Source organism: Callospermophilus lateralis, chromosome 3 (genome assembly GCF_048772815.1).
Source record: "Callospermophilus lateralis isolate mCalLat2 chromosome 3, mCalLat2.hap1, whole genome shotgun sequence".
Taxonomy (NCBI): Eukaryota; Metazoa; Chordata; class Mammalia; order Rodentia; family Sciuridae; genus Callospermophilus; species Callospermophilus lateralis.
The window spans coordinates 113,982,237-114,007,989 of NC_135307.1; the positions used below are offsets into that span (position 1 = coordinate 113,982,237).

General features: G+C 34.7%; 1 protein-coding gene across 2 annotated transcripts in view; it reads left to right on the top strand.

Annotated features, from left to right (window-relative positions):
* Positions 1-25,753, top strand: part of Lrrc49 (leucine rich repeat containing 49) — a 180,098-nt gene that overhangs the window by 41,503 nt on the left and 112,842 nt on the right. For both annotated transcript variants that reach the window (XM_076848673.2, XM_076848674.1), the window contains one exon: positions 9,333-9,394. In XM_076848673.2, the coding sequence (XP_076704788.1) occupies positions 9,333-9,394 (62 nt within the window). The remainder of the gene's footprint in view (positions 1-9,332; positions 9,395-25,753) is intronic.

Sequence of the window (25,753 nt, forward strand, 5' to 3'; positions counted from 1 at the left end):
ATTGAATAATTTGAGGAGTATTGGTTTTAGTTCTTCTTGAAGGTGTTGTTAGAACTCAGCTGTGAATCTGTCTGGTCCTGGGCTTTTCTTGGTTAGTAGGCTTTTGATGGTGTCTTCTATTTCATTGCTTGAAGTTGATCTGTTTAACTTGTATATCATCCTGATTCAGTTTGGGTAAATAATATGACTCTAGAAATTTTCTATGTCTTTGACGTTTTCTATTATATTGGGGTACAAATTTTCATAATAGTTTCTAATTATTTTCCGTATTTCTGTAGTGTTTGCCATGATATTTCCTTTTTCATCACAAATTTTAGTAATTTGAGTTTTCTTTATCCTTCTCTTCATAGGCTAGGGGTTTATCATTTTTATTTGTTTTTTCAAAGAAACAACTTTTCAGTTTGTCAATTTTTCAATTGCTTCTTTTGTTTCAATTTCATTGATTTTAGCTCTGGTTTTAGTTATTTCTTCTACTATTTTTGGTATTATTTTGTTCTTTTTCTAGGGCTTTGAGATGTAATGTTAGGTCATTATTTGTTGACTTTTTCTTCTTTTAAGGAATAAACTCTATGCATCATCTTTGATGTCTTCTTCAATCCATAGTTCATCTTATAGCATGTTATTTAGTCTCCAGGTGTTGGGATAGGTTCTATTTTTTTTTTATTATTTTATTATTTTTTTTAATTTTATTGATTTCTAATTTCATTCCATTATGATCTGATATTCTATCTATTGTAATTGCTAAGAGTTGCTTTATGGCATAATATATGTTCTATTTTAGAGAAGGATCCATGTGATGCTGAGAAGAAAGTGTATTCACTTTTAAAAAAAAATTTAATATTTATTTTTCAGTTTTTGGCAGACACAACATCTTTGTTTGTATGTGGTGCTGAGGATCGAACCCAGGCCGCACGCATGCCAGGCGAGCGTGCTACCGCTTGAGCCACATCCCCAGCCCGTGTATTCAATTTTTGATGGATGTAATATTCTTTATATGTCTGTTAAGTCTAAGTTCTTGATTATATTATTGAATTCTATAGTTTCTTTGATTAGTTTTTGTTTGAAAGATCTATCCAATGGTGAAAGAGGTGTGTTAATGTCACCCAGTATTATTGTGTTGTGGTCTATTTGACTCTTGAAATTGAGAAGAATTTGTTTGATGAACGTAGATGCTCCATTGTTTGAGGTATATATATTTATAATTGTTATGTCTTATTGGGTGGTTCCTTAAGCAGTATGAAATGACCTTCTTTATCCCTTTTGACTAACTTTGGCTTGAAGTCTACTTTATTTGATATGAGGATTGAAACCCTTGCTTGTTTATGCAGTCCATGTGAGTGGTATGTTTTTTTCCTAATCTTTCACCTTCAGTTTGTGGCTGTCTTTTCCTACAAGATGAGTTTCCTGTAGGCAGAATGTTTTTGGGTCTTTTTTTTTTTGTAAATCTTGTATGCCAGTCAATGACTTTTGGTTGATGAGTTTAGGCCATTAACATTCAGGCTTATTATTGAGACATGGTTTGTATTCCCAGTCATTTTTGTTTATTTTTGGTTTTTAACTTGATTTGGTTTCTCCTTTGATTGGCTTTTCCTTTAGTGTAATACCTGTCTTTGCTGATTTTCCTTGTTGTTTTTTATTTCCTTCTCATGGAATATTTTGCCAAGAATGTTCTGTAGTGTAGACTATTTAATTGTAAGTTCTTTTAACTTTAGTTTATCATGGAAGGTTTTTATTTTGTCATCAAATCTGAAGCTTAATTTTGCTGGATTTAAGATTCTTGGTTGCCATCCATTTTCTTTCAGAGCTTGGTTTATGTTATTCCAGGATATTCTAGCTTTGATGGTTGGGGTTGAGAAATCTGAAGATATTTTAATGGGTTTTCCCCTATATATAATCTGATCTGTTTCTCTTGTGGCTTTTAAGATTCTCTCCTTATTTTATATGCTAGGCATTTTCATTATAATGTGCCTTGGTGTAGATCTGTTGTAATTTTGTACATTTGGTCTTCTGTAAGCCTCTTGTATTTGATTTTCCAATTCATTCTTCAGGTTTGGAAAATATTCTGATATTATTTTCATTAAATAGATTGTTCATTCCTTTGGTTTGTAGCTTTATGCCTTCTTCTATCCCAATAATTCTTAAATTTGGTCTTTTCATGTTATCCTATAATTTTTGGATGTTCTGCTCTTGGTTTCTTACCATCTTCACTGTGTGGTTAACTTTATTTTCAAGATTATATATTTTGTCTTCATTGTCTGAGGTTCTGTCTTCTAAGTGATCTAATATGTTGGTGATGCTTTCTATTCAGTTTTTAATTTGGTTTATTTCCTTCATTTCAAGGATTTCTGTTTTTTTTCACAATCTCTATCTCCGTATTAAAGTAATCTTTTGCTTCATGTATTTGCTTATGTAGCTCTTTACCAAAATGATCTTTTGCTGCCTGTGTTTTGCTCTTATACACCCTTTTATTCACAGAACATTTTAATTATGTACATCCTGAACTTCTTCTCTGACATTTCTTCTTCTATGCTGACCATGGATTCTAATAATGTAGTATATTGGTTTATTTGGGGCACTTTCTTCCCTTGTTTTTTCATGTTGTTCGTGTGTCTTTCCTTCTAGCAGTGTGGATCCAAGGTGTTAGTTTTTTTTAAACAATATCTTTATTTATTTTTATGTGGTGCTGAGGAATGGAACCCAGTGCCTCACACACGTGAGGCAGGCCCTCCACCCCTAGCCCCCAAGATGTTACAGTTTTTACCCTATAGACTTATAGTGTCCCTGCAGGGTTCAAATACCTCTCCTTTAAGGAGGAGATCAATATTAATAGTTCCCAGTACAAACAATGTATGGCCTTAAACTAAATAGCTCCTATTAAATGCTTGTGGTTTTGTCATAATGGGGAGTTCATTTATTATCTACAATATAAAGAGTAGGTTTGCAAAAGGGTCTACAGTTTCTAATGGTGGACAAAGAGAGAATGGGGTGGTGGTGAAGGATGAGATATTAAGGAGGCAGGAAATGAGGATATAGTTTTATTAGATGTTAGAAGCATGAAAGAGGAATCAAAGAAGTTGGCTAGTAGCAGGAGAAAAGAGAGAAAGGGATTTGGGGGAGACAAGTAAGTGTGAAGACAATAGAGAGTGTATAAAAACAAACAAAATTAAGAAAAAATGTAAAAATAAAAAAGAATATACAATACAACTGTAATATACTATTCAGACGTCCTAGTCCTCAGTAGCCTAATGCATGAAAAGTACTTGGTTTCACAAATGTTGGGAATAAGAGGGCAGGAGAAGAGAGAGAGAGAGAGAAAAGAAAAACAATCTCCAAGGAAAATTAAAGGATGGTTTCTGTTGGAGTTCAGTATCTTTCCTGTTTTCCTTCTCATCCAGTAGGTGGCTTGTCTGTTGTTTGCTAGTATCTTCACCCTCAGGATGGTGAAGATTATTAGGGTGGGAGGGTTGGTCTTGGATGCGGAACTCCTAGAGGGTGGGGTATAGCGCTTGCTAGTCTCCAATGGGAGACTTTGGGGCTCACTCATGTGTTGTAGGTGCCTGGCCATATCTCCTTATATCGCCTGTAGACCTTGCAATTCCTTGTCTCTATTTAGTCTCTAAATTGTATCTCACTCACCCCACTTCCTTTCTACTTCCCAGTCAGGAACCTCTCTCTCTCTGGAAGTCTTGTGGGCTGCACTTTGAGGTCTGTGCTCTGAGGTCTGCACACCTGTTGCAGAGAGCTGTTTTGTATCAGGCAGATCAGGGCCAGGCTTTGCGAGCTACAAACCATCCACGTAGCTGCAAGCACTGTGCTGGCTTAGTGGCTGTGAGGGAGAGGGGGAAGTTGGGGGACTATAGGTATCTTAATGTTGCTTTTAGATCCCAGCCAGTGACCCAAGCTGGTAGTTGCCCCAACTAAAGATGGCGATGGTGGTAGTGAGCATAACCCAATATGGCGACAAAGGTGACCCAAGATGGAGGTGGAAGCTTTCAAAGATGAGGCATCGGGACAGGCCCAGCAGTGTGTTCAGAGATGCAGCTCAGTGGCATGCAGTGCCATGGCAGGTAGCTGTCTCCTGACCCTGTCCAGTGTCCCCAGGTGGAGACTATTGTGTTGTAGTGGTTTCAGTGTTCCAAGATGGAGGTGATGGTGGGAGGAGCCCCACGTTGGTAGATGTGGGTCCACATGGGAGTGGTGGCCAGGGGTCCTGCGTGGGTAAGCAGTTGGGAGTCCTGTGCAGATGCTGAGGCTGGGGGACCTGGTGTGAGCAGCTGTCAGGGGTCCTCTAATAACTCACAAAGAAACATTATTATCCTCCTGCTTGAATCCCAGGTCATGGAACAACAAGGAATGCGGCCTCCCTTTAGCCTGCCATCTTGGATCCCCTATCCTTTGTTTCTTAATCTCTCTTTTATAAAATTTCCACCATTCTAATTTCTGTATGTTGCATTTTTACATTCTCATTAATTTTTTGTTTCTACCCTCAAATTCACTTTCTCCTTAGCTTGTTTAATCTGCTTTTTCAGCCTTAACAGTATATTGAGTGTTTAATAATGACCACTTTTTTTGTTTCTAAAAGTTTTGCATTGATTTTTTTCATAAATGCCCTGATTTGTTTAGTTCTGTTGCCTTATTTTTTCTCATGTTTTGGTTTCTTTCATGTATTTAATAATTTTAAATATAGATATCCCATAGTCCTTATTGGATAATTATATTCTTTTAATTTTTTCGCAGTTCTGCATTTGATGCCTAAAATTTCTGCTGAATATTGCTCATGGTAATTTTTTTTATAGGTCAGTAGTTTGGGATAGTCAGAAGACTGCAAAACCTGAGTTTGTATCTTTCCAAACAGTTTTGCTAGAAGTCTTAGAGACATAAATGCTAGGGTTCCATCATTTTGTAAGGGGTTTTCTTAGATCATTCCCATAATATAAATTCAAACTACAAATTCAAGTGAAGAAGGCTTATTATTATTAAATTTCTTTTCTCATAACTGTTCAAATTAGCTGTCCTAGATTATAAAGACTGAAAATCTTCCTATTTAGTGTATCAATGCCTGCTTACTAGTCTTCTTTTTAGTTCCCCTTTAATTTTTCTTCAGGGATTACAACCATGTATAGAAGAAAATCAGATTAGAAGAATAGGATACAGCTGGGTTGACTGATATGCACAGCCATTTAATAGTACAAAAAGCAGAGAAGTACAAAAAGCAGAGAAGCCCATTAATGCCTTTGGGTAACAGGGGCAGAGAGTGGATTTTTTTCATTGGCATTTAAATGTATGAATAGAATATTTGATAAGATGGCTTACAGTTTTTATTCTTCATCTCATATGTGCTTGTGTTGCAAAGTAATGACTAGAGCAAGCAGTTATCTTGGAATTAATTTAATAAATCTTTTTATGAAAAGGAATACTTTTTTCTATTTTCAGATTAAGAATCTGTTTATGGTTCTTAAAATTAAAATAATTACCTCTATGTATTTTTACTCTTGTCTTTTTTTGTATAAAAAATTAGAGTACTAATGATTTTCTTCTTTCTTTTTTTACTTATGATTTTCTTATAGCCATTTTTATCCAGTTTGGTGTATGCCCATGTGTTTTCACCTTGCTTCTTCCTTATTCCTCTACAGGAGCTATTCTAAAAATAGCTCTAGTAATAGATGTTCCAAACATGGTCAAATTGCTGAGTCATTTAGTTCATTTACAAAGTTTAGGAATATGGAAAACAGTGTCTAAGCAGACTAGACAAATGTGTTCCTCAGATGGCAAGTCATTATTCTCCTGAAAATTAAAGAATTAAAATCTTCTCAACAACCTTATAGCAAATATTTTTTATTTAAGTCTATTTTTAAAAGGATTATGTTTTGAAAATAAATAAAATGGCTCTAAGTCTTACTTCAAAAAATATTTTCAATGTGATTTTTCAATATCCTTTTGCTAAATGCAAAAAAAATCGACAATTTTAATAGGATTAATAATCAGAGCTATAAACATTCCCCTATAAATGCTCCCTTATATGTAAATATTTTATTTCATCTTCTTTTTTCTCAGGGATGTTAACAGTTTGACTGTTTTGTAGTAGTTTCTCTGCCTGTGAAATATTTACCTCCACAAGAGAAGTGTTGCAGGCTGGGATTGTGGCACAGTGGCATGTGTGAAGCACTGGATTCGATCCTTAGCACCACATAAAAATAAACAAAAATAAAGGCATTCTGTCTATCTACAACTACAAAAAGAAGGAGAAGGAGAAGAAGTGATGTTGGGAGTGTTTAATGCTTGATGGTGAAATAAATATGTTGACTAAAAGATGTAGCTTCCTTACATAATCCTTAATCCCCATTTCTCCTTTCTCTATCTTCCAAAAATAATTATGTTACATTCTGGTGATAAGCAGATTGAAGAATGATAGTTTCACCATCAGAATAGCATTGATAAAGCCAAGCTTCAAGCAGAATCCTTGGTGTAATCTAGTCATATATTTGAGGACAAAGGCAGGACATTTATTTTGAGATTTCTTGAGATTCTAGTTTAGGGTGGGTCTTTCAATGTAAGAGCCTAATTAAAATTGGTAAATTTATGATATAGATTAGGGTTGGAGAATACAGCAAGGTGAAGTTTTAAAGTGAGAGATCATGGTATTAAACTTTCATTTTCCCTGAGATTAATAAATCTCATGTTCCTATTAATGGAGAATTCTGTTTAGCTATCATTGATTAATATCCACACTTCCAACAGTATAATAAAATCCCCCTCTGTATAGACAAAGACATCAGGTAATCTAAATTTTCCCATTTGAAGTTCTCCCTCTGGAGCCCTATGTTCTCTACCTCTGATATGGACTGGGGGCTCTCAGGCCTGCCATATACACATCATTCTTGGATTTTTCTTTGCCTGTCCAGGATGGTGAAGCCTACTGACTGAACTGTACATTTTTTTTCCCTTCTATGATTTACTCTTTCAGAGGACCCATCTTTTAGTAGTTTCTAGCAAGTCTTTTTTTTTCTAAAAAGAATTTATACATAGATAATTGATGCAATAAATATGGCATTCTTTTTATCTATTATAGTACTAGAATTTTATTAACAAAAGATTGTTTCAGGATTGCTAGAAAAAAATAAAGCTCTTTCCTCACAGAAGTGAAATTTTTAACAAGAAAAATAATTATGGGCAATTAGTTTGCTTTTTAAATTTCTGGAAAGGCTAACTATATGTGATTTTTAGTTTTAGTTCTGATTTTTAGTTTTCAGTTTGTTGTGAATATTTATATAGCTATCAGGTAATGACAGTTATTGATTTTGAAGATTTGATAAGGACTTCTGATAACATTTTGTTTTGTAAATGAAGATAAATTCAAAGCATTATAATTTTATCAAATAAACTTTTTTAAAAACCTTTTCTCACAAATCATAAATATAATTTGGATTGAAATTCAATTGCAAAAATTATGTCTATAGTCTCTGAAGGAGGTATATCAGAGATCAAAGAAACAAATATAATTTTTAAAAAAGATTACTTGATTCAAAGGACATCTAGGCTACAGTTTCTCAGTTTCTCCCAGTTAGGTATCAGCAATGGTGCTTATGCTCAGGAATAGATTTCAGAAAGAATTTGGGAAAAGAGGTTTCCAAGAGTACAGGGAGGGCTTATAGTTTGGCTTGCACATTTCTAGAGACCAGTTAAAAAGGAAGCTGCCATTTTCTGTGGGAAAGAGGGCCGTGGATAAAAATGAGTCCTACCACTATTCACTCCTCCATTTGGGGAATGTCTGAGAGAGGTTGCTGGAAGTAATGATTTAAGAAGTTTGCTGACATGTAAAACCCATTATCCACTGGGGGAAATTCTGTGGTCATTAAGAAATAACGTGCCACAATTCTATCACTTTCATATTTTCTTTGTATAACAAATTTTTAAAAATAAACAAATGCAGCATTTGGGGTAAAGGTAATTAAGCTCATATAATTTCAATGCACTTACCAAATCTCTTACTAAGGTCTTAGAAATGATAGGGAGGAAGAAAGATAATCACTTCTGGAAACTATAAAACAATTCCGCCCCCCCCCCCCCCCCCCAGTATTCGGGATTGAACCCAGAGCCTTGCCCATGATAGGCAAGCACTTTATTACTGAGTTACATCCCCAGTCCTTTTTATTTTATTTTGAGATAGGGTCCTGCTAAATCTCCAATGCTAGTCTCAAATTTATGATCCTCATGCCTTAGCCTCCTGAGTGGCTGGTATGACAGGAATAATATATGTACCACTACTGAAAAGTTTAAATAGCTCATATAACTAGGAATCATTATAAATGATGCTATCCTTAAAAATGAAATGTATTTTATATGATAAGTAGCACTATAGTGTTCTAAAGATCAGAGCTCTGGAATTGAGGTTAACTGGAGTCTTGTCCTATCTCAGCCTCTAGGACAGTAGAGGCTTTCACCTTCCCATTCAGCCTTTTCCTGCTCCTATAATCAACCTCAACTGTTCACTTTTTCTCATATTTATGAGGTTGTAGATTAGGTAATTACTAAGCTTTCTCTTTACAATTCTGTTACTGTATCCATTTCATTTCAGAAGGTTTGTGTCTTTTTGCTTAATGAAATTAGGTACTTTTGCTTGTATTCATTTTGTATTTATTTTTAAAAATTATTTGGGCCCAAGCATTTCAGTATTTGCTGAGGGAAACTATTTAAATGGCAGTGATGTGCTTTTAACAAATTTTTGATCATACCACAAGATCCTTTGATGTGTGCTTAGATTGGAAATTGCCCTTATAGTGCCCTTCAGTAACACTATGACCTGCTTTTAGTTTTATGGGGGGAATTGTCAGTGTATTGTTTCATTTATAACCGAGTGGTGTATTTCCAAAGGTTTAAGGATAATGAGGTGAATAGCTCTGAAATTCTTACTATTGTTTGAAAGGCTAATTGTACAAATATAAAATATAAAACTTTGAATGATTTCCTTTAAAAGTGACTTTTAACAAATGTCTGATCGTTCTGTGTTTGTGCTACAGTAAATGCTGAAGTAGCATTTTGGCATCTTTCCCAAAAGCATGCTTAAAGAGGCTAGCTGCAGCATCTCTCTCTCTCTGTTCTCTTCAGTGCTTTTTACCTTGTGAGTGGTGCAGCTTGTTCTGCGGATGTACTGAAACCCTCCCATTTAATCTGCAGTGGAGAAGAATGGAGCTCAATGTCCAGTAGAAATCAATGGTGTAGCAAGGTTGCAAGAAATAGAAATGACTATATATTTTAACAGCTAGGCAAGAAGGCATTTATAATAGTTTTTTTTCCTTTCAATTGATATATTTTTGCTTTCTCTTTCCTTCTAGAGAGATGTGGATACTTTGCCCTGCCTCCAACGTCTGTTTCTCAGCTTCAATAATATATCTAGGTAAGTGAAAACTCCCAACTTGTCATTTATTAATAACTTGATTGTGTGGGTTTGAGTACCTTAATTTGAAATTGTAAATACCTTGGAGAATTTTATTGACAAGGAAGATTTTAAATTTGAAAATGATAGGACAATCTTATGACAAAGTTCTTTGCAGAAAAAAGAAGCTCTTTTGTATATTATTGCCTCTATTGCTACAATGATGAAATTGATATAGCATATGCTTTTTATTTAATTATATCTTAGAGTTAGTTATTCTTGAGTAAAACATTTGTATATGGAAATTTCAGTATATACTTTATTGTCCTTTGTTTGACATTCACTGCATTAGTCAGTTGAATTAGAATCTTTCATAAATTATAATCTATAATTTCTATAGCTACTAAGCAATTTTGATAAAGCAGGCTATATTTGTCACTGAGCTGCATGTTAATTAGGCCATAACTGCCTTCCAACTTAGTATCTCTACTTAGAATTTATTCTGTTAAGAGATAGCATATATATATATATAAATGCATAAATTTTGTGTTTCAGATATTTAAAGTATTATCATTCTTTATATTGTGATGATATCTTATTCAGTGTCAATGTGGCAAATTTCAAAACTCAAACTGAGGCATAAAGATTTTCCAATGCAGAAAGACCACTACTTCTTCCCTAATTCTTTCCATCTTTTTCTTCCCTGTAACTACTTTGTTTGAACTAGGCTAATATGACTGTCTCCAGTTCTTTAGTTTCACTTTAAGGCTGTTCTTTAAACCTGCTTTTATAAGAGGGAAAATTAGAAAACACAAAAGTTTAGAGTACATCTCTTTCTGATTCTTTGCATCTGGTTATTAAAAATTAATGTTGTTTCGTTTTTGTTTTTCTGTTCACCTTTTTCCTCATCCATCATCCGTGTGTTAAAACAAACCTTTTCCCTGCACTTTATCTCTGAAAGACAGGTATTATCTCAAGTTGGTGATCTTTGTAGAGGTATTATTTCCAAAAAATGTCCTTAATCTTTTTTTTTCTCTTCTGTGGTAAAAGTTTTCTGAAAGACTTTTCATATTGTTTTCAGCCTCTATTGAATGCAGTATTCTATCTGCCTTTTGATTTTCTTGCTGAGATAGGGTTTCTTTTCAATAAAAAGAATGAAAGAAATACTCAATTTTCATTTATGGAATTTCTACCTGAAGCACTGACAACTCTTTAGAGAAGAGAAAATATTTTTAAGGTACTTCAAACCGTTAAATTTATTCAACTGTGATGTGAGAGAAATAATCACTTACCTTACTTTTTGCCTTGTATATAGGAAGCAATTTAAACAGAGATATAAATTTGAGTTTATAGGTTCATGATGCTCCCAAGTCTCTAGGAGAGAACTTCTACACTTTTAAACTTCTAGCTCTGTAGGGAGTTGGTTTTAACTGTGGTGTGTTTTGTGTGTGTGTGTGTGTGTGTGTGTGTGTGTGTAACTTTTTTCTCAAAATCCGGAGGAGAGTTTCATCTACCCAGCAGTAGAAGCCCAGAACCATAAATAAATATTTTTTTCTTTTGTCGGGCATGATGGTACACACTATAATCCCAGGTGCTTTGGAGATTGAGGAAGGAAGGTCACAATTCTGAGGATAGCCTAGGCAACACAGCAAGACACTATCTATAAAAAATAAAAATATTAATGGGTTAAATATTTGTAAGTTTTAAAATAAAGCATGATTTCTTAAGAAATTGAGACATAAATGAGTCAACAATTTCAAGGCTCTCTTTCTCTTACTAATTACTTTATCTATGTTTTGGCATAGTCTCATACCTTCTTCTAGTGTTTCTAGCTGATCTGCTTTTGAGACAAAGTATGTTTCTTTTCTGTTCCTGATGACACATGTGGTCCAGGAGATGGTATAGTGAATAAATTAGGCCTGAAGGGGGAAAATCAGAGAGCGCAAGCCTTAATAATATTTCTATAACTTTGCTAAAGACACAAATATTTCAGATAGCTGAGTGGGCAGATAACCTGGAGTGACAATTGTAATGTATTTTCAGGGACCCATTGCCTTATTAGGTTCTGGCATAGTAGAGTTGCCATGTTTTATAGTTTAGTTGCCCAGAAATAACATAAGTCAAGAAGAGTAGAAACAGCAGTGTAAAGCCAAAACCTAATACATTCTAAGATTTTTCTCTAGAGAACCCTCAGATAGCATCCAATAAATGAAAACATCCAAATGTGTAACCATTTGGGGGGACAAAAATAAGTTGACTGAATTGTTCTAGAACTTCCAAGTTTTCATTAAATTAGTTGGATTTTCAGTGGTCCATTCACATCAACTATTAGGTACCCTGTGAAAATACAGAAAATCACAAAATTTAATGACACCCAATAGAGTTTATAGTGCTCCAACATAGGATGAATAGGCACCTATACTGAATGGAGAGTTCATTGTGAGCATGGTAGACAGACCTCTTTGTATGCTTGCCTACAGATATTATAACGATGTGCTTAGTTCTATCAGTAGGCATGCAAGATATATTTAGAGACTGAATGACATGCCCATGTCTATCTGTGTATCTCAATAGAACCAGTGCTTCTGATTAAATATCCTCAGAACATTTACAATCTAATGAGGAAGACAGACACAAATAAAGAATTATAATACAGTTAATATATACATTTGTATGTTTATACATGATATATATTTACATATATACAGTTAATGAAGTGTTAAACTTAGATGTAGTGATATATTATTTTAAAAACAAACAAAAAGAAAAGTTTGTTCTTTATTTCTATAATGTTTTGACTGGCAATTCATATTTATAAATGAGGGACTAATGTATTTATTTTTCAACTTAAGTTCTAAAATCTTTGAGAATGCAAATCATTCGGAACGCAGAATCTCTGCCTGCAGAGAATGTAGGGAGAAAGGTGGGAGGAAGATGTCTACCTCAGTAGTGAGACTTCTCTTTAGAATATGTGTACCCCAGAGACTTGCCTTCTGGGAGTTGATTCCTTTATTTATCATGGCCAACAGAACTTACCTACCACACTGTCATTTTCTCTTATTATTTTCAACCTGGAGACAGTTCGGGAGTCAGCCACTCTGAGGAAAGGTAGCAAATTGTTACCTTCAATAATTATCTGGACAGTGGACCCACTTCTGCTCCTAATGCTTGCTATCTCTGATCAAGGGAATGTTCTGAGGCTCTGCCAGTGACCCTTAATTATAATGTAATAATCATGTCCATTACAGGCTTTTTAGCAATTTGGGGTTTTACTGATTCCACCTGCTTTTATATTCTCCAGAAATTATTTGGTATAGTTTAACCAATAGAACTCATCTTGATTTTCCAGTACTGCTATGGACATTTTCATACTTTTGTGTTCGATCATTTCAAAGAGATTAAAGGGTGGAGAGAGATAAGAGCATGCACTCAGGAAGCCGTGCTCATCACTGACTTTCCTTGAGTGATTTCCCCAAATAGGCTATGCACAAAAATATTCTTGGAGGCTTTGAAAACATAGTTGGGCTGGGGTTGTGGCTCAGAGATAGAGTGCTTGCCTACCATGCATGAGGCACTGGGTTTGATCCTCAGCACCACATAAAAATAAAAATGAAGATATTGTGTCTACCTATAACTAAAAAATAAATATTTAAAAAATAAAAGAAAACATATAGTTCCTATTTCACTGCTGAATCATTTGCTCTGATAGACTTACAGTGGGACCACTCTAATTTCAGAGGATTCTAAGTGTTTGATTTGGGAACTACTGAGTTACATTGCCCCAAAATGAGACTATTTATTAACTTCAAGATTACTCTTTAAGAGCTGGGGATGTGGCTCAAGCGGTAGCGCGCTCACCTGGCATGTGTGTGGCCCAGGTTCGATCCTCAGCACTACATACAAACAAAGATGTTGTGTCTGCCAAATACTAAAAAATAAATATTAAAATTCGCTCCCTCTCTCTCACTCTGTCTTTAAAAAAAAAAAGATTACTCTTTTGTGAAAAAGTTCATCAAGCCCTTATAAGAAAAAGATTTTGAAGCAAAAACTTTTCAGGGCTAACTGTTCTCTTCAGATATTTTGTGATCTATAGCCAAAACTGAGGTGTTTCATAAATTTTTTTCATGAGACAGTTTGCTATTTCTTATATAGTTAAGTGCTAATTTATTCTATTTTTTTCTCTTTTTCTTTCTCCAGTGTGGAAAACTTTTACAACTTTGGTGTTTTTTTTTTAAACAAAAGGAAAAATGAGCTTATAATTATAGTGCATTGATTGTCCAGAAGGGAATGGTTGCTTTTGTTTCTAGAACTCAGGGAATTCAGCGTCAGTGAAAAAGAGTAAAGCACTAATCAAGTCAAATATCAACTTAGGACTCTTGATCTCATGTATTATTATTATTTCACATCCCCAGGCCTATTTTGTATTTTATTTAGAGACAGGGTCTCACTGAGTTGTTTCGTGCCTTACTTTTGCTGAGGCTGGCTTTGAACTCACTATCCTCCTGCCTCAGCCTCCCAAGCCACTGGGATTCCAGGTATGTGCCACTGCACCTGGCTTATTATTATTTTTAATTGAACTAAAATACACATAACATGAAATTTACCACATTAACTGTTTTTAAAGTTTGTAGTTCAGTAATGTAGTTCAGTGTGTAGTTCAGTATATTCACATTGTTCTGCAACTCTTTTTTTCTTGCAAAACTGAAACTATATACCTATTAAACATATGTCTCCATTACCTCCTTCGTATAGCCCTTGGAGACTGCCATTCTTTCTGTCTCTATGAATTTGAGTACTTTGGATACCTCGTATGATATATATTCATATATATATGGAATATATATGGAATCCTACGGTATTTGTCTTTTTGTGTCTGGCATATTTCATTTAGCTTGTTTTCTGCAGTGTAAATCTGTGCTGTAGGATGTGTCAGGATTGTCTTCCTGTTTAAAGCTGAGTCCTCTTATATTATTCTTGAGGTAGTATGGAAGAGGGAGGTTACAGAATGAGCCAGCCTTGCCTTTCCCTCCTCACTGCCTTCTCATACTGCCTTTGACTCCTTTTCTACTGAACTTCCTTAAACATATCATATGCCTCCTTGCTTAGTCTTTGTCATTGTACACCTGGGCCATTGGCAAATAACTTTTTTTTTCTGCCCTTTCACTGTCTAAATAGTTCCTGATCATACTTTAGGTCTCAGATTAAATGGTATCAAATGTTCTTAAACCTTAATATACATAATCATCATCTGCTAAAATGCAGGTGGACTCTACCTTCAATGGATTCTAATTCAGTAATTTTAGGTCTGGTTCAGGAATTTGTATCTTTAGCTAGTAATACAGTGAACTTAAAAATATCTGTTCTCTGTGTTTTCCAAGCTTTAAGTCAAAACACATACAGGGATCCTAAATTCAACTTAGTTGTCCTGTTACCAGATGGCTAAGGGTCCTTTTGCTCAACTTAGAAAAAAATGACAAACCAAAGTGAATATCCTTTAGTTTTAGCAGCTCTGAGCCCTGAGTGTCAGCTGCTCTTGATCCTTAGGTGTTGGCAGTTATCCCAGCTGCTCTCAGCATCTGGATCTAGAAGCTACTCACAACTCTCCACAGAAAGAGCTAACTGCCCCCAGCAGCTCTTCTGCTATTTGAGCTAACAGCTCCCAGCATTTTTTCTGTACTTGAAGCTCACAGTTCTCAGCAGCGCTTTTGCTGCTTATCTAGCTTTTTCTAGACATTCTCTGTTCTGACTGCTAGGTGATCTGAGGGCTAGCAGCCCTTGGTGTTGCCATCTCTTGGTGCAACCAGCTTAGCCTGCTGTTTTTGAGATAACAATAAAAACAGGTGGGCTGGGGTTGTGTCTCAGCGATAGAGCGCTTGCCTAGCATGTGTGAGGCCCTGGGTTCGATCCCCAGCACCACATGAAAATAAATAAATAAATAAATAAATAAGATAAAAGGTATTGTGTCCAACTAAAAATAAATATTTTAAAAAATAAAATAGGCAAAATAAAACTATCTGAACAAGGCTTTATTTATGTATACTGTACCTTATTCTGTAGCATAAGGTACAGTATACATAATTTCCAGACTGGCCTCATGAAAGTGAGGGAAGGATTGCTTATATATGCAAAGGTGGACCACACATGTACATTGTACATTCTCTCCTGCCGGCTAACTGCAGATTTTCTGTTTTGTCATGTCAGCCTGGGCAAGCGTACTCGGCCTGCCTGTCCTGGAGTAATGAATGGAGGAGGTACTCCTCATTCACCAGGATGGGGGAAGCTGAAGGTGGATAGACATATTCTGAGTGGCAGAAAGGTGGAGTCATCAAAGGTGGCCACAGGTTGTCCAAAGCTGTCCCGTCTGAGTGAAATTTCTCTGAGCTGTGTGGGCATCTGTAGATGTCTATAGCTGTCATGATGACAGCTGTGCCTGATCATTGAAGAAGTGGCCACTAGATTGACAGCTCCCAGGGTTTCTGTGAAGCAGTGGTGCTTAAGTCCTGGCTGCTCCCACTTCTGATGGGACTTTAGAAGAAGAAGCAATGTTTGTTGATCATAGCCCACCCAGGCTCAGGGCTAGAGCTCTCAGCAGGAGGACTGGAGCAGTGGTTGCCACTGCAGGCACCTCCTGGTTTCCTCTCTGATCCCTCCCTGTATTACAGGTGGCACAGCCCCAGCTCAGATCCCTGCCTCACTTCTACCCCATTCTGTAGGCCCAGCACAGCCCCCTGGCTGCACCTCAGGGCAGCAGCAGCTGCAGCTGAGTAGCCAGGCTTGGAGGAGGGGTGCAGGGCTGTCATCCATGCAGCTGAGCTGATGACACCTGCTTCTACAGGCCCCCGGCAGCTTTGGTTATTAAAGGAAAATAAAGAATCTCTTTTTGGGGAGAGTTGGACTCTCTTGTCATGGGTTCAAGACCAGCAAAATTAAAGTAGAATAGAAATTATCAGAGTTTGTCATACATTGTAAGGACAAATACTGTTTTATGAAGATTTTCTACTTTTGATTGTTTATAGATGTGTCTATGCATGCATTTGTGTGTGTATTATTGTTTTACTATGGAGATATGTGAATTGTGTTACAATTTAAATATGTGTCATATAATAGATTAGGTTGAAAAAGTTTGAAAACTAGGACGAAATCTTGCAACATAATTTTATAGTTTACTGTGTTTCTACTACTATTGCAGTGTTCACTGTTCATTGTTCTTTAATTTTTAACCACCCACCCCAAGATTGTAAACTTGGCAAGGGCAGAGGAATAGATGTATACTGATTACTACATCCTCTCTGGCATCTAGCAGACATATCCTTTTAGTAAAAATATTACTAACATATTTAAAAATTTTCAGGAAGAATTTAATCCCACAAACGGGTAGATATTCCTGTGCAGCTGAAGAACTTGTTTTGGTGGGTCCTCTTTCATGTCATTGCTAGATTATTTGGATTTGTATTTTATGCCTGGACCTGTGAGGTTTAAAGCTATACGAAATCAAAACTCTCTTGGCTTTTTAAAAAATATTTATTTTTTAGTTGTAGTTGGACACAATACCTTTATTTACTTATTTATTTTTATGTGGTGCTGACGATCGAACCCAGGGCCTTGGGCATGCTAGGCAAGTGCTGTACTGCTGAGCCACAATCTCAGTCCCTCTTGACTTTTTTTCATGCTTCCATTTAATCTATTGATTTGTCAGTAATGATCTTGCCAAGAACTTCTACATGTAAGAAAAAAATATACAGAGACAAAACCTTTTAGTTATGCAATTGGGTATATTAAGGGTAGGGTAGTGGGCATGGTTTGCTCCAGGTGTGGGCAATTTGGAGCTGTGGCATCTGTAAGACATTTATAAACAGGGGCTATGGCTGTGGCTCAGCAGTAGAGCGCTTGCTTCACATGTGTGAGGCATTGGGTTCGATCCTCAGCACCACATAAAAATAAATAAATAAACAGATAAAGGTATTTTAAAAAGATATTTATAAACAATGATAAGACAAACAAAACAATGTTGCTTTATCACCATGCCCTAGAATTTTAAAACCATGTCAGTGATGAAGTACTCCTTTATGCCAGGGTGGGAAATCTCATACCTCCTTCCTTCTCTTAGTAAGACATTGCTATTTGGGCCCAGCTTTCTCTTTATGATATCATTGAAACTTTTTTCCCCATTTTCTTATTGGTGCACTACATTTGTACATAATGATGAGAATTTTTTTCATTACATATTCAAATATACACATAATATAACTATAATTTGGCCAATATCCCTCTTCACTGAAACTTTTAAGTTAATTTCCATTTGTTTTTTGAGAAAGCAATGCTGTTGTAAAGTCTCTACTGTCTTCTGTTAGTAATTATAGTATGGCTAAAGGTCACTGTACCACAAGCTTTGGGTGTAACTTTTCCTTCATCATCATTCTCCAGGGAAAGATTATCTTCCAGGTCATTTTCAAAATTTTAAGAAAATTGTTTCATAATGTTACCTTTATAAGGAAGTAATTTTCCCAAAGCTATTTTCAACTTTTGTGGTCTATGTGAGTTGTATAAAATTTTTTTTTTTAATTCCCCAAACCAAAACAAAACACAATTTCTTCTTGGGAAAGTCAGAGAACCTCAGATGGCCCTGCAGTTGTCACTTATGCTGTTTTGACTTGAAGAAAATTCATTGTCTGCAGTTCTAGTGTACAACATTCTGTTAGAATACCTTCACTTTTCCTTGGTGGCTCAAGTTAACAGAAAAAGTATGTGAATCTTCTTACTGAGTTAAACAGAGAAAATCAGTTTTTGGCAGCTGATTTTTGATTACCTGCTAAGAAAAGTTTTAAATATGATAAATAACTACACACTTGTAGATATTTCATTATAAGTAGTACTCACTTGGGTTGGAGTTGTGGCTCCATGGTAGAGTGCTTGCCTAGCATGTGTGAGGTCTTGGGTTCCATTCTTAGCATCGAATATAAATAAATAAAAAAGGTATATATATATACACACACACACACACACTTAATCTGTTTAAATCCTCTTGAGGTATTTCCTAATGTGACTGACTTTCAGACATTTAATTGAATTTTTCTTAATGTGATGGATATCATCTAAAGAGGACCCACAAACAAGTTTTAAAAATAGGAACATTTTTCTTCATTCATTATGGTTTTACTTTTTTGCTGTGAACAAAACTCCTTGACTGCAGAGCCTTGCTTCAGCTTTTGAATTCTTTTAGACAGAAAATAGGTAAAAATATATATCCACAACTAATTTTGTTCTACCATTTTAGAAAAATAGACTTTAAGGTAAGATAAATTTGTTTTATTATGCTCAGGGTTGATGAAATTATTGAATCAAATTTATTTTATTTAAAACAGAACTTTTTCTAAATTATTTTATGTAATCTTTCATTGTTCATCTTATTTCTGTATTACTTTGTCAATGTGCTACTTCAAGTAGAAAATAGGGATCAAAAGTAGAAATTACTGTAGAATAGAAAATAGAAAAAATGCTTTAAATGAATCAACTTCATTCCTTCATTGGTTTTAGGACATTCAGTTTGTTAGATGATTGTGTTCTGGTTGATATTTTGCACTTTAATATATGGTCTTATTTTAATTTTTGTCCATTAAATTGAGAATTACAGTTTAATTGACTAATTTCTTCTGTTTACTATTTTATGTTTGAATTGCAATCAAAAAGAGCTTTAATTTTTGTTAGTTTCAAGTGGTTTATTGTATTTATTTATTTACTTTTAGTATTCTGGATTGAACTCAGAGGCACTTAACCACTGAACCCACATCCCCAATCCTTTTTTTTTTTTTTAATTTTATTTAGAGACAGGGTCTCACTGAGTTGCTTAGGGCCTCACTAAGTTGCTGAGACTGGCTTTGAACTCAGGATCCTCCTGCCTCAGCCTCCTAAGCTGCTGGGATTACAGACATGTACCACCATGCTCAGCAGTTTTGAGTATATTTGTTGATCTCATAGTAAACAGATAATATTGATGATATAGATGGATATTTACACCATGTACTTTTATCAGGTGGCAGTGTTATTGAAGACATTGGAGATTTCCTTCTGATTTAAGGTAACTAAGATTACTGCCATCCACACAGAATTTTGAAATTTAAAGATTATTCTATGAGTATTTCTATAGATAAATGAACATTAGAATACAACTTCTTCACATACCTTTTTAAAATCTTTCTACTATTTTATAGATTTATAAGCTCTATAAATATATAAATAATTTTTTGCTTTGAACTAGCATTTTAAAATGAATATTTGCCTTATGTGTTCTAATTTACTAAATGACACGTAGAGTTGATTGCCAAGAGGAAATCATTTAAGTGGTATGAATAGATTAAAGGCTTCATTTAGATATGTTATTGGAGAGCACTTGGAAACTAGGTAACTCTCCTTTCAAAGCAAGGCCAGAGTTTTTCTAGGATATTGCAAAGTAGGGTATATGACCTTGGGTTTTAATTTAAGAAGCAGTTTTCACAGAAATTTTTTACTCCATTGTTTGTTTTTTTTTAATTTTCCATTTCCATGCCTTTTGATTATTGTCTTAAGCTTCAGCATGATGTTTTCTGAGGACGGATTTGGCAAAAAGTTTGCAGTTTATTGATGAATCAGATTTCATACAGCAGGGTAGTAGGAAAAAAAAAAAAAGAAAAGGGAACGAAGATTCAAGGCAACTCTATCTTGTTTGTTTTATTCCTTGGTATTACTTTTAAGTAAAAGAAAGGCAGGAAAATCTAATGGGTAACAGTTATTTTTTAAACTCTTTATATGCCTTATTTTATTATATTATTTTTATATCAGCATTTATAGTCATTTAGAGAATTAATTCTGTAATAAAAAAGACACACAAATGCTGTCACGGATTTTATTTATAACATTATGAAATGTGGGGAGTGATACCCTATGAGATGTACAACTCCCCTTTATAAAATGTCATTGAAACTAATCTTCCCCAAATTAAAGGATTTCTCTATCTGTACCATCTGTCTCAACCCACACATACACACACACACACAGACAGACATTATGATTTGGATATGAGGTATTCCCCCAAAGCTCTTGTGTTTACTCAGAAATATTCAGAGGTGAGATGATTAGATTATGAGAGCTGTAACCTAATTAGTCCATTCTAGTTTGGGTGATAACTGTAGGCCAGTGAAGTATGGCTGGAGGAGGTGGATCACTGGGAGTGTGCCTTGAAAGAATTCATCTTCCCTGCAGCTCCTCTCCCCATTTTGCTTTCTGTTTCTTGGCTGCCATGATTAGAACATCAGTCCTCTACCAGGCCCAGAGCAATGGCATCAGCCAACCATGGACCAAACTTCTGAAACAATGAGCCAAAATAAACTTTTCCTCTTTGAGTTGTTCTTGTCATGCATTTTTTTTATCACAATAGCAAAAACCTGACTATCATGTATATGGTATATGTGATATATATGCATACATATATTTACATGTATATATTTATGTGTGCATATTTTTTTCTTCACAATAGGAAATTTTCTTAGTACTTTTATTATTAAGTTTTATTTTCATGAGTACAAAGATAGTTTGTATTTATACCTAAGCTTTTCTAAAAAGAAGGATTCTTGAACTAAAATTAAACTAAGGCCCTGGGCTGTTTGCACACCTTGTCTCATTCTGGGTTCACACATACATAGTTGAGAGGCTGGTAACTATTCATGGTAATGAATTCACATTTTTAAAAGTAGTGATATACCAAAGGCCCTCTGGGGTTTTGTTAATGTGAAGATTCTAGAAGTTGCAGGAAAATTTTTGTGACACATTACTAAAAGGAAGGGACTAGATTGAACTTTAACATTAGACCTGATTAAATATTGGATTTTTTTTTCCCTAGGTTCAGAAACAAACAAGTACAATAAATTGAGACCAATATGTATTTTATTATTGTCTGTTTTTTTTGTTCTACAAATGCAAGGAAATTCAGAGTATATTCAGAAACAAATGTAAGGTATAGATAAAATATAAATTGTATTTAGAAATAAATTTAAAGTATATAAGAAGTCTTCTCTAGTGTGATTGCTTACACTTAACATTGTACAATTACTTCCAAAATGAATTTGAAGTACTGCATAATAAAAACCTCAAATATAATAAATGTAACTATTTAAAGCAGAAGTACATTAGCAAGAGCAAAATACTGAAATGACAAATTGGTCAGTTAATCTAAAGACATGAATAAGTTCAAAATCAATCATGGCAAAACACCCCAAATATATTATTGTCTGCAGAACTTTAAAGTTTGATCTATTGGCAGAACCTTTGTCTTTTATGATCAAAACAGAAACCCCAAACATTATTTTCTTTTCAATCCAAATCCCAAAGAGAACTGTCTCCTTTTTCTACTATCTTTACCTCTTACAGTCCAATAATGTCTGTTTTATATGTGTCCAAGTAGGCCATGTTCAACTTACCGTAGTATCTATCAAAGTTGGCACAGCGAAGGCACAGAATTATTGGTTTTAATTAATGAACAAATAAAGTGAAATTTTAATTCAATGCTTTTAAATATTTATAAATAATCATTAACAGTCTATTCAACAGATTATCTTATTTAGTTGTTTGAGGATTCAGTTTGCAGCTAATTCATCATGACTATCCCTTGGACATAAATCTGCTAGAAAGTAAATAAGACAAAGAAACCAAATTAAGATTGTTTCATATTCCTCTTGGATTATGGTTAACAACTGTCTTAAGATCTTCCAGACCAAAGGCTATCTTCAGTGAGTGATTTTAAGATTTTAATGGTATACTTTTGAACATTTGAATATTTGAACATTTCTAGCCCCATACCCTCTTCCTTCCCCTCCCATCCCTTTATCCTATCTAGAGTTCATCTATTCTTCCTGCATTCCACCTCCCTACCCCACTATGAATCAGCCTTCTTATGTCAGAGAAAACATTTGGCATTTGGTTTTTTGGAATTGGCTTACTTCACTTAGCATTGTCTTCTCTAATTCCATCCATTTACCTGCAAATGCCATGATTTTATTCTCTTTTATTGCTGAGTAATATTCCATTGTGTATATTTGCCACATTTTTTTTATCCATTCATCTATTGAAGGACATCTAGGTTGTTCCCACAGTTTAGCTATTGTGAATTGTGCTGCAATAAACATTGATGTAGCTGTGTTCCTGTAGTATGCTATTTTAAAGTCTATTGGGCATAGACCAAGGAAGATATGATAACTTTCTATTAATGCAAAGATGTTTAGTTTGGGCCTGAGGTTGTAGCTCAGTGGTAGAGTGCTTGCCTCTCATGCATGAGACACTGGGTTTGATCCTTAGCACCACATAAAAATAAATAAATAAAATAAAGATATTGTGTCCATCTACAACTAAAAAATTTTTTAATGTCTAATTTGTATTTATATAGATGCCTTTATCTATATAAAATAAGTATTTTAAAACATTTATCTGGGCTGGGTTGTGGCTCAGTGGTGGAGCACCCTCCTCCCACGTGTGAGGCGCTAGGTTCGGTCCTCAGCACCATATAAAAATAAATAAAGATATCGTGTCCATCTACAACTAAAAAATATTTAAAAATATTATCTACTAATTCTTAAATCTGTCATCTGGTAGCATTTCTAGAATCTCTTTTTTGTCTTTCACTAATACATATTTAAGTTTATTGCTTCTTCCTCATCTGGCAATTTTTTATTGTGTTCTTGGCATTGTGGATATTATATTGTTGAAAGTATGGGTTTTGTTGTGTTAATTTAGAAGTATAAAGTTTTATTTTGGAGAATCAAATCAATCCTGCTGAGGCATATTTTTAGTTTATTTTTTTAACTGAGTAGGCCAGATGTACTACACTTATTCTAAAACTAAAGTAATATATTTTTATATCTACATTTATTTTATCCTGACAGTAAACACAAGATTTCTGGATCAGAGGACTACTGATTATCTACTACAGAGTATATTACATTTGCCATGCTGTTTTGTCCCTCAAGGGTTATTGATAAAGGCAGATGTCATCTACATGTATTGATAGTGATGGTAGGGAATCTCTAACACATAAGAGGAATCCCCAGTTATTCATCTCAGAGTGTTTACATAGGAGCTGCTTACACATCTGTGCCTTCTTTCCTCCAGAGTAGAGAGAGACAGGGGTGGAAGCGGGGAGGCACCTTCTCTTCCTAATGTAGACGTGAAAAAGGAAAGGTCTCTTGGCCAATTATCAACTGGAATATAAAAAAATTGGTTCCAGATTTTATTACACTTTGGTATGTGAATACACAGCTCTGGAAGATAAGTTTCTTTATCACTCTCAAAGTCTCTTATCTATTGAACCACCCTTTAATCTAGGTGCTAATTTTCTTTGCTCAGAAAGCCCTCACCATGCAGAAATATGAAAGTATTCACATGTTTATCAACATAGAGTATCCCTACACATGAAGCATGGCTTTTCTGGGACTGCCAGTGTATATTCTGGGTGTTCAGGGAGGTCTTTTATCTCTGTTTGATTGGAATTCCATCATTTCTCAGCTTCATTTGGACTATAGATATTCTTTTCATGTTATAGCTCCTCAATAGTTACATTGTGCTAGGTTTTGTGAAATCTCACCTTGTGCATGTACATCCTAATGTTCAGCCAGATATTCAGGAGTCCCCTTTGCAGGCTTCTGGAATTCTATCTCTGCATAGCTCCCTCCTCTCTACTCCCAACCACCCAAATTACAGTAGTCTTAAGACCCTAAATCCAACCTCTGTTTGATCTACCCAGTGAAACCTGTCTTCTCTCTTTGGCAACATTTCCATGTTCTGTGATCTGTAAAGTGCTACCGGGCAGAAGGCCAAGATGAATGTGACTTTCTCGTATTTCTTTTCTTTCAAGGATTATAGCCTTATGCTGTTTTTTCGACACTTGTATCATATTTTGTTCATTTCATAGTTGTCGATATTGGAAGAGTTAATCTGGTATTTTCAGGGCCAAAATTGTAAGTTTTGTCTGCCAGATTTTTAAATTTTAATGTATGTATGTATGTGTGTATATATATATATATATATATATTTTAAGAATTAATGATTTAATTCTATCCTTTATTGCCAGATTGGCTTTTCCATCAGAAAATGAACATTTTAGAAATGAATTAAAAATCTTAAAAATTAAAAATCTATTTAGATTCTTTAAACTCCTCTCAAATATTATATTATTTGTCCAGAAGGCCTCATACTTATGTCTTTATTACTTTATCTTCGTGTAGAAATGTCTTAAAAAACTACCAATTAGTATATTCTATTCCTTATTGAAGAGATTAAGGAAATAACTAATTAAACCAGAAATTATTTTTAAGACTGCAAAATTATGTTATTCTCAAAAAATGAATCCTTTTTCTTATTTGTGATGCAGAAATACATGTAATGTAAGAGCCATGTTAAATTGTTTGGGAATAAATTTATAAAGATTGATATTTCTGTAGAAACTACTGACCTGATGTTTGAAAGGGTGATTAATTTATCATACCCTTTTTCTTCTGCTCTAAGTTTAGAATCAATGGAAAGATTCAGGAATCAGACAATTGGAGTTCAGTGCATTTAGATATTTACATATAAATAGTCTTCACAATACATCTTTCCTGAATTGGATTTCTTGCTCATTCTGTCACTAACTGACAGAGGAATTGGGAAACAGCTACTTCTCTGGGTGGAGTGGAGATGAATAGAACATCCCCATTCTGGAGACTGGATGACTTGAAACAAAAATAAGAGAACCTGGGATTATTACACATGGACAATCTGCATTCTCCTAGGCTTTCCAGTCAGATAATTACTTCTTTTGGGAGTTTACTTTTTTCCATATTTTTATTGATGCATTATAGTTGTACATAACTGTGGACTTTTTTGTCACATATTCATACATGCACATAATACAACAATATAATTTGGCCATTATCATTCTCCAGTGTTCCTCCTCCCACCTGCACCCATGGGTCTCTTCCCCTACTCTGCTGATCTCCCTTCTATTTTCATCAGATCCCCACCCACTACCTTTCTTTTTCTTTTTCCTCTCTAGCATCCACATATGAGAAAAAACATGGCTTTTAACCTTCTAGGTTTGGCTTGTTTCACTTAATATAATGTTCTCAAGTTCCATCCCTTTTTCTGCAAGTGACAAAATTTCATTCTTCTTTATGGTTGAATAAAACTGTATTTTATATCTATCTATCTATCTATCTATCTATCTCACATTTTCTTTATGCATTCATTCTTTGGTAGGCACCTAAGCTGGTTCCATGGTTTGGCTATTGTGAATTGTGCTGCTATAGTATCTCATTATAGTATGATGACTTTAATTCTTTAGGATAAATACCATGAAGTGGTATAGCTGAGTCTGGGTGG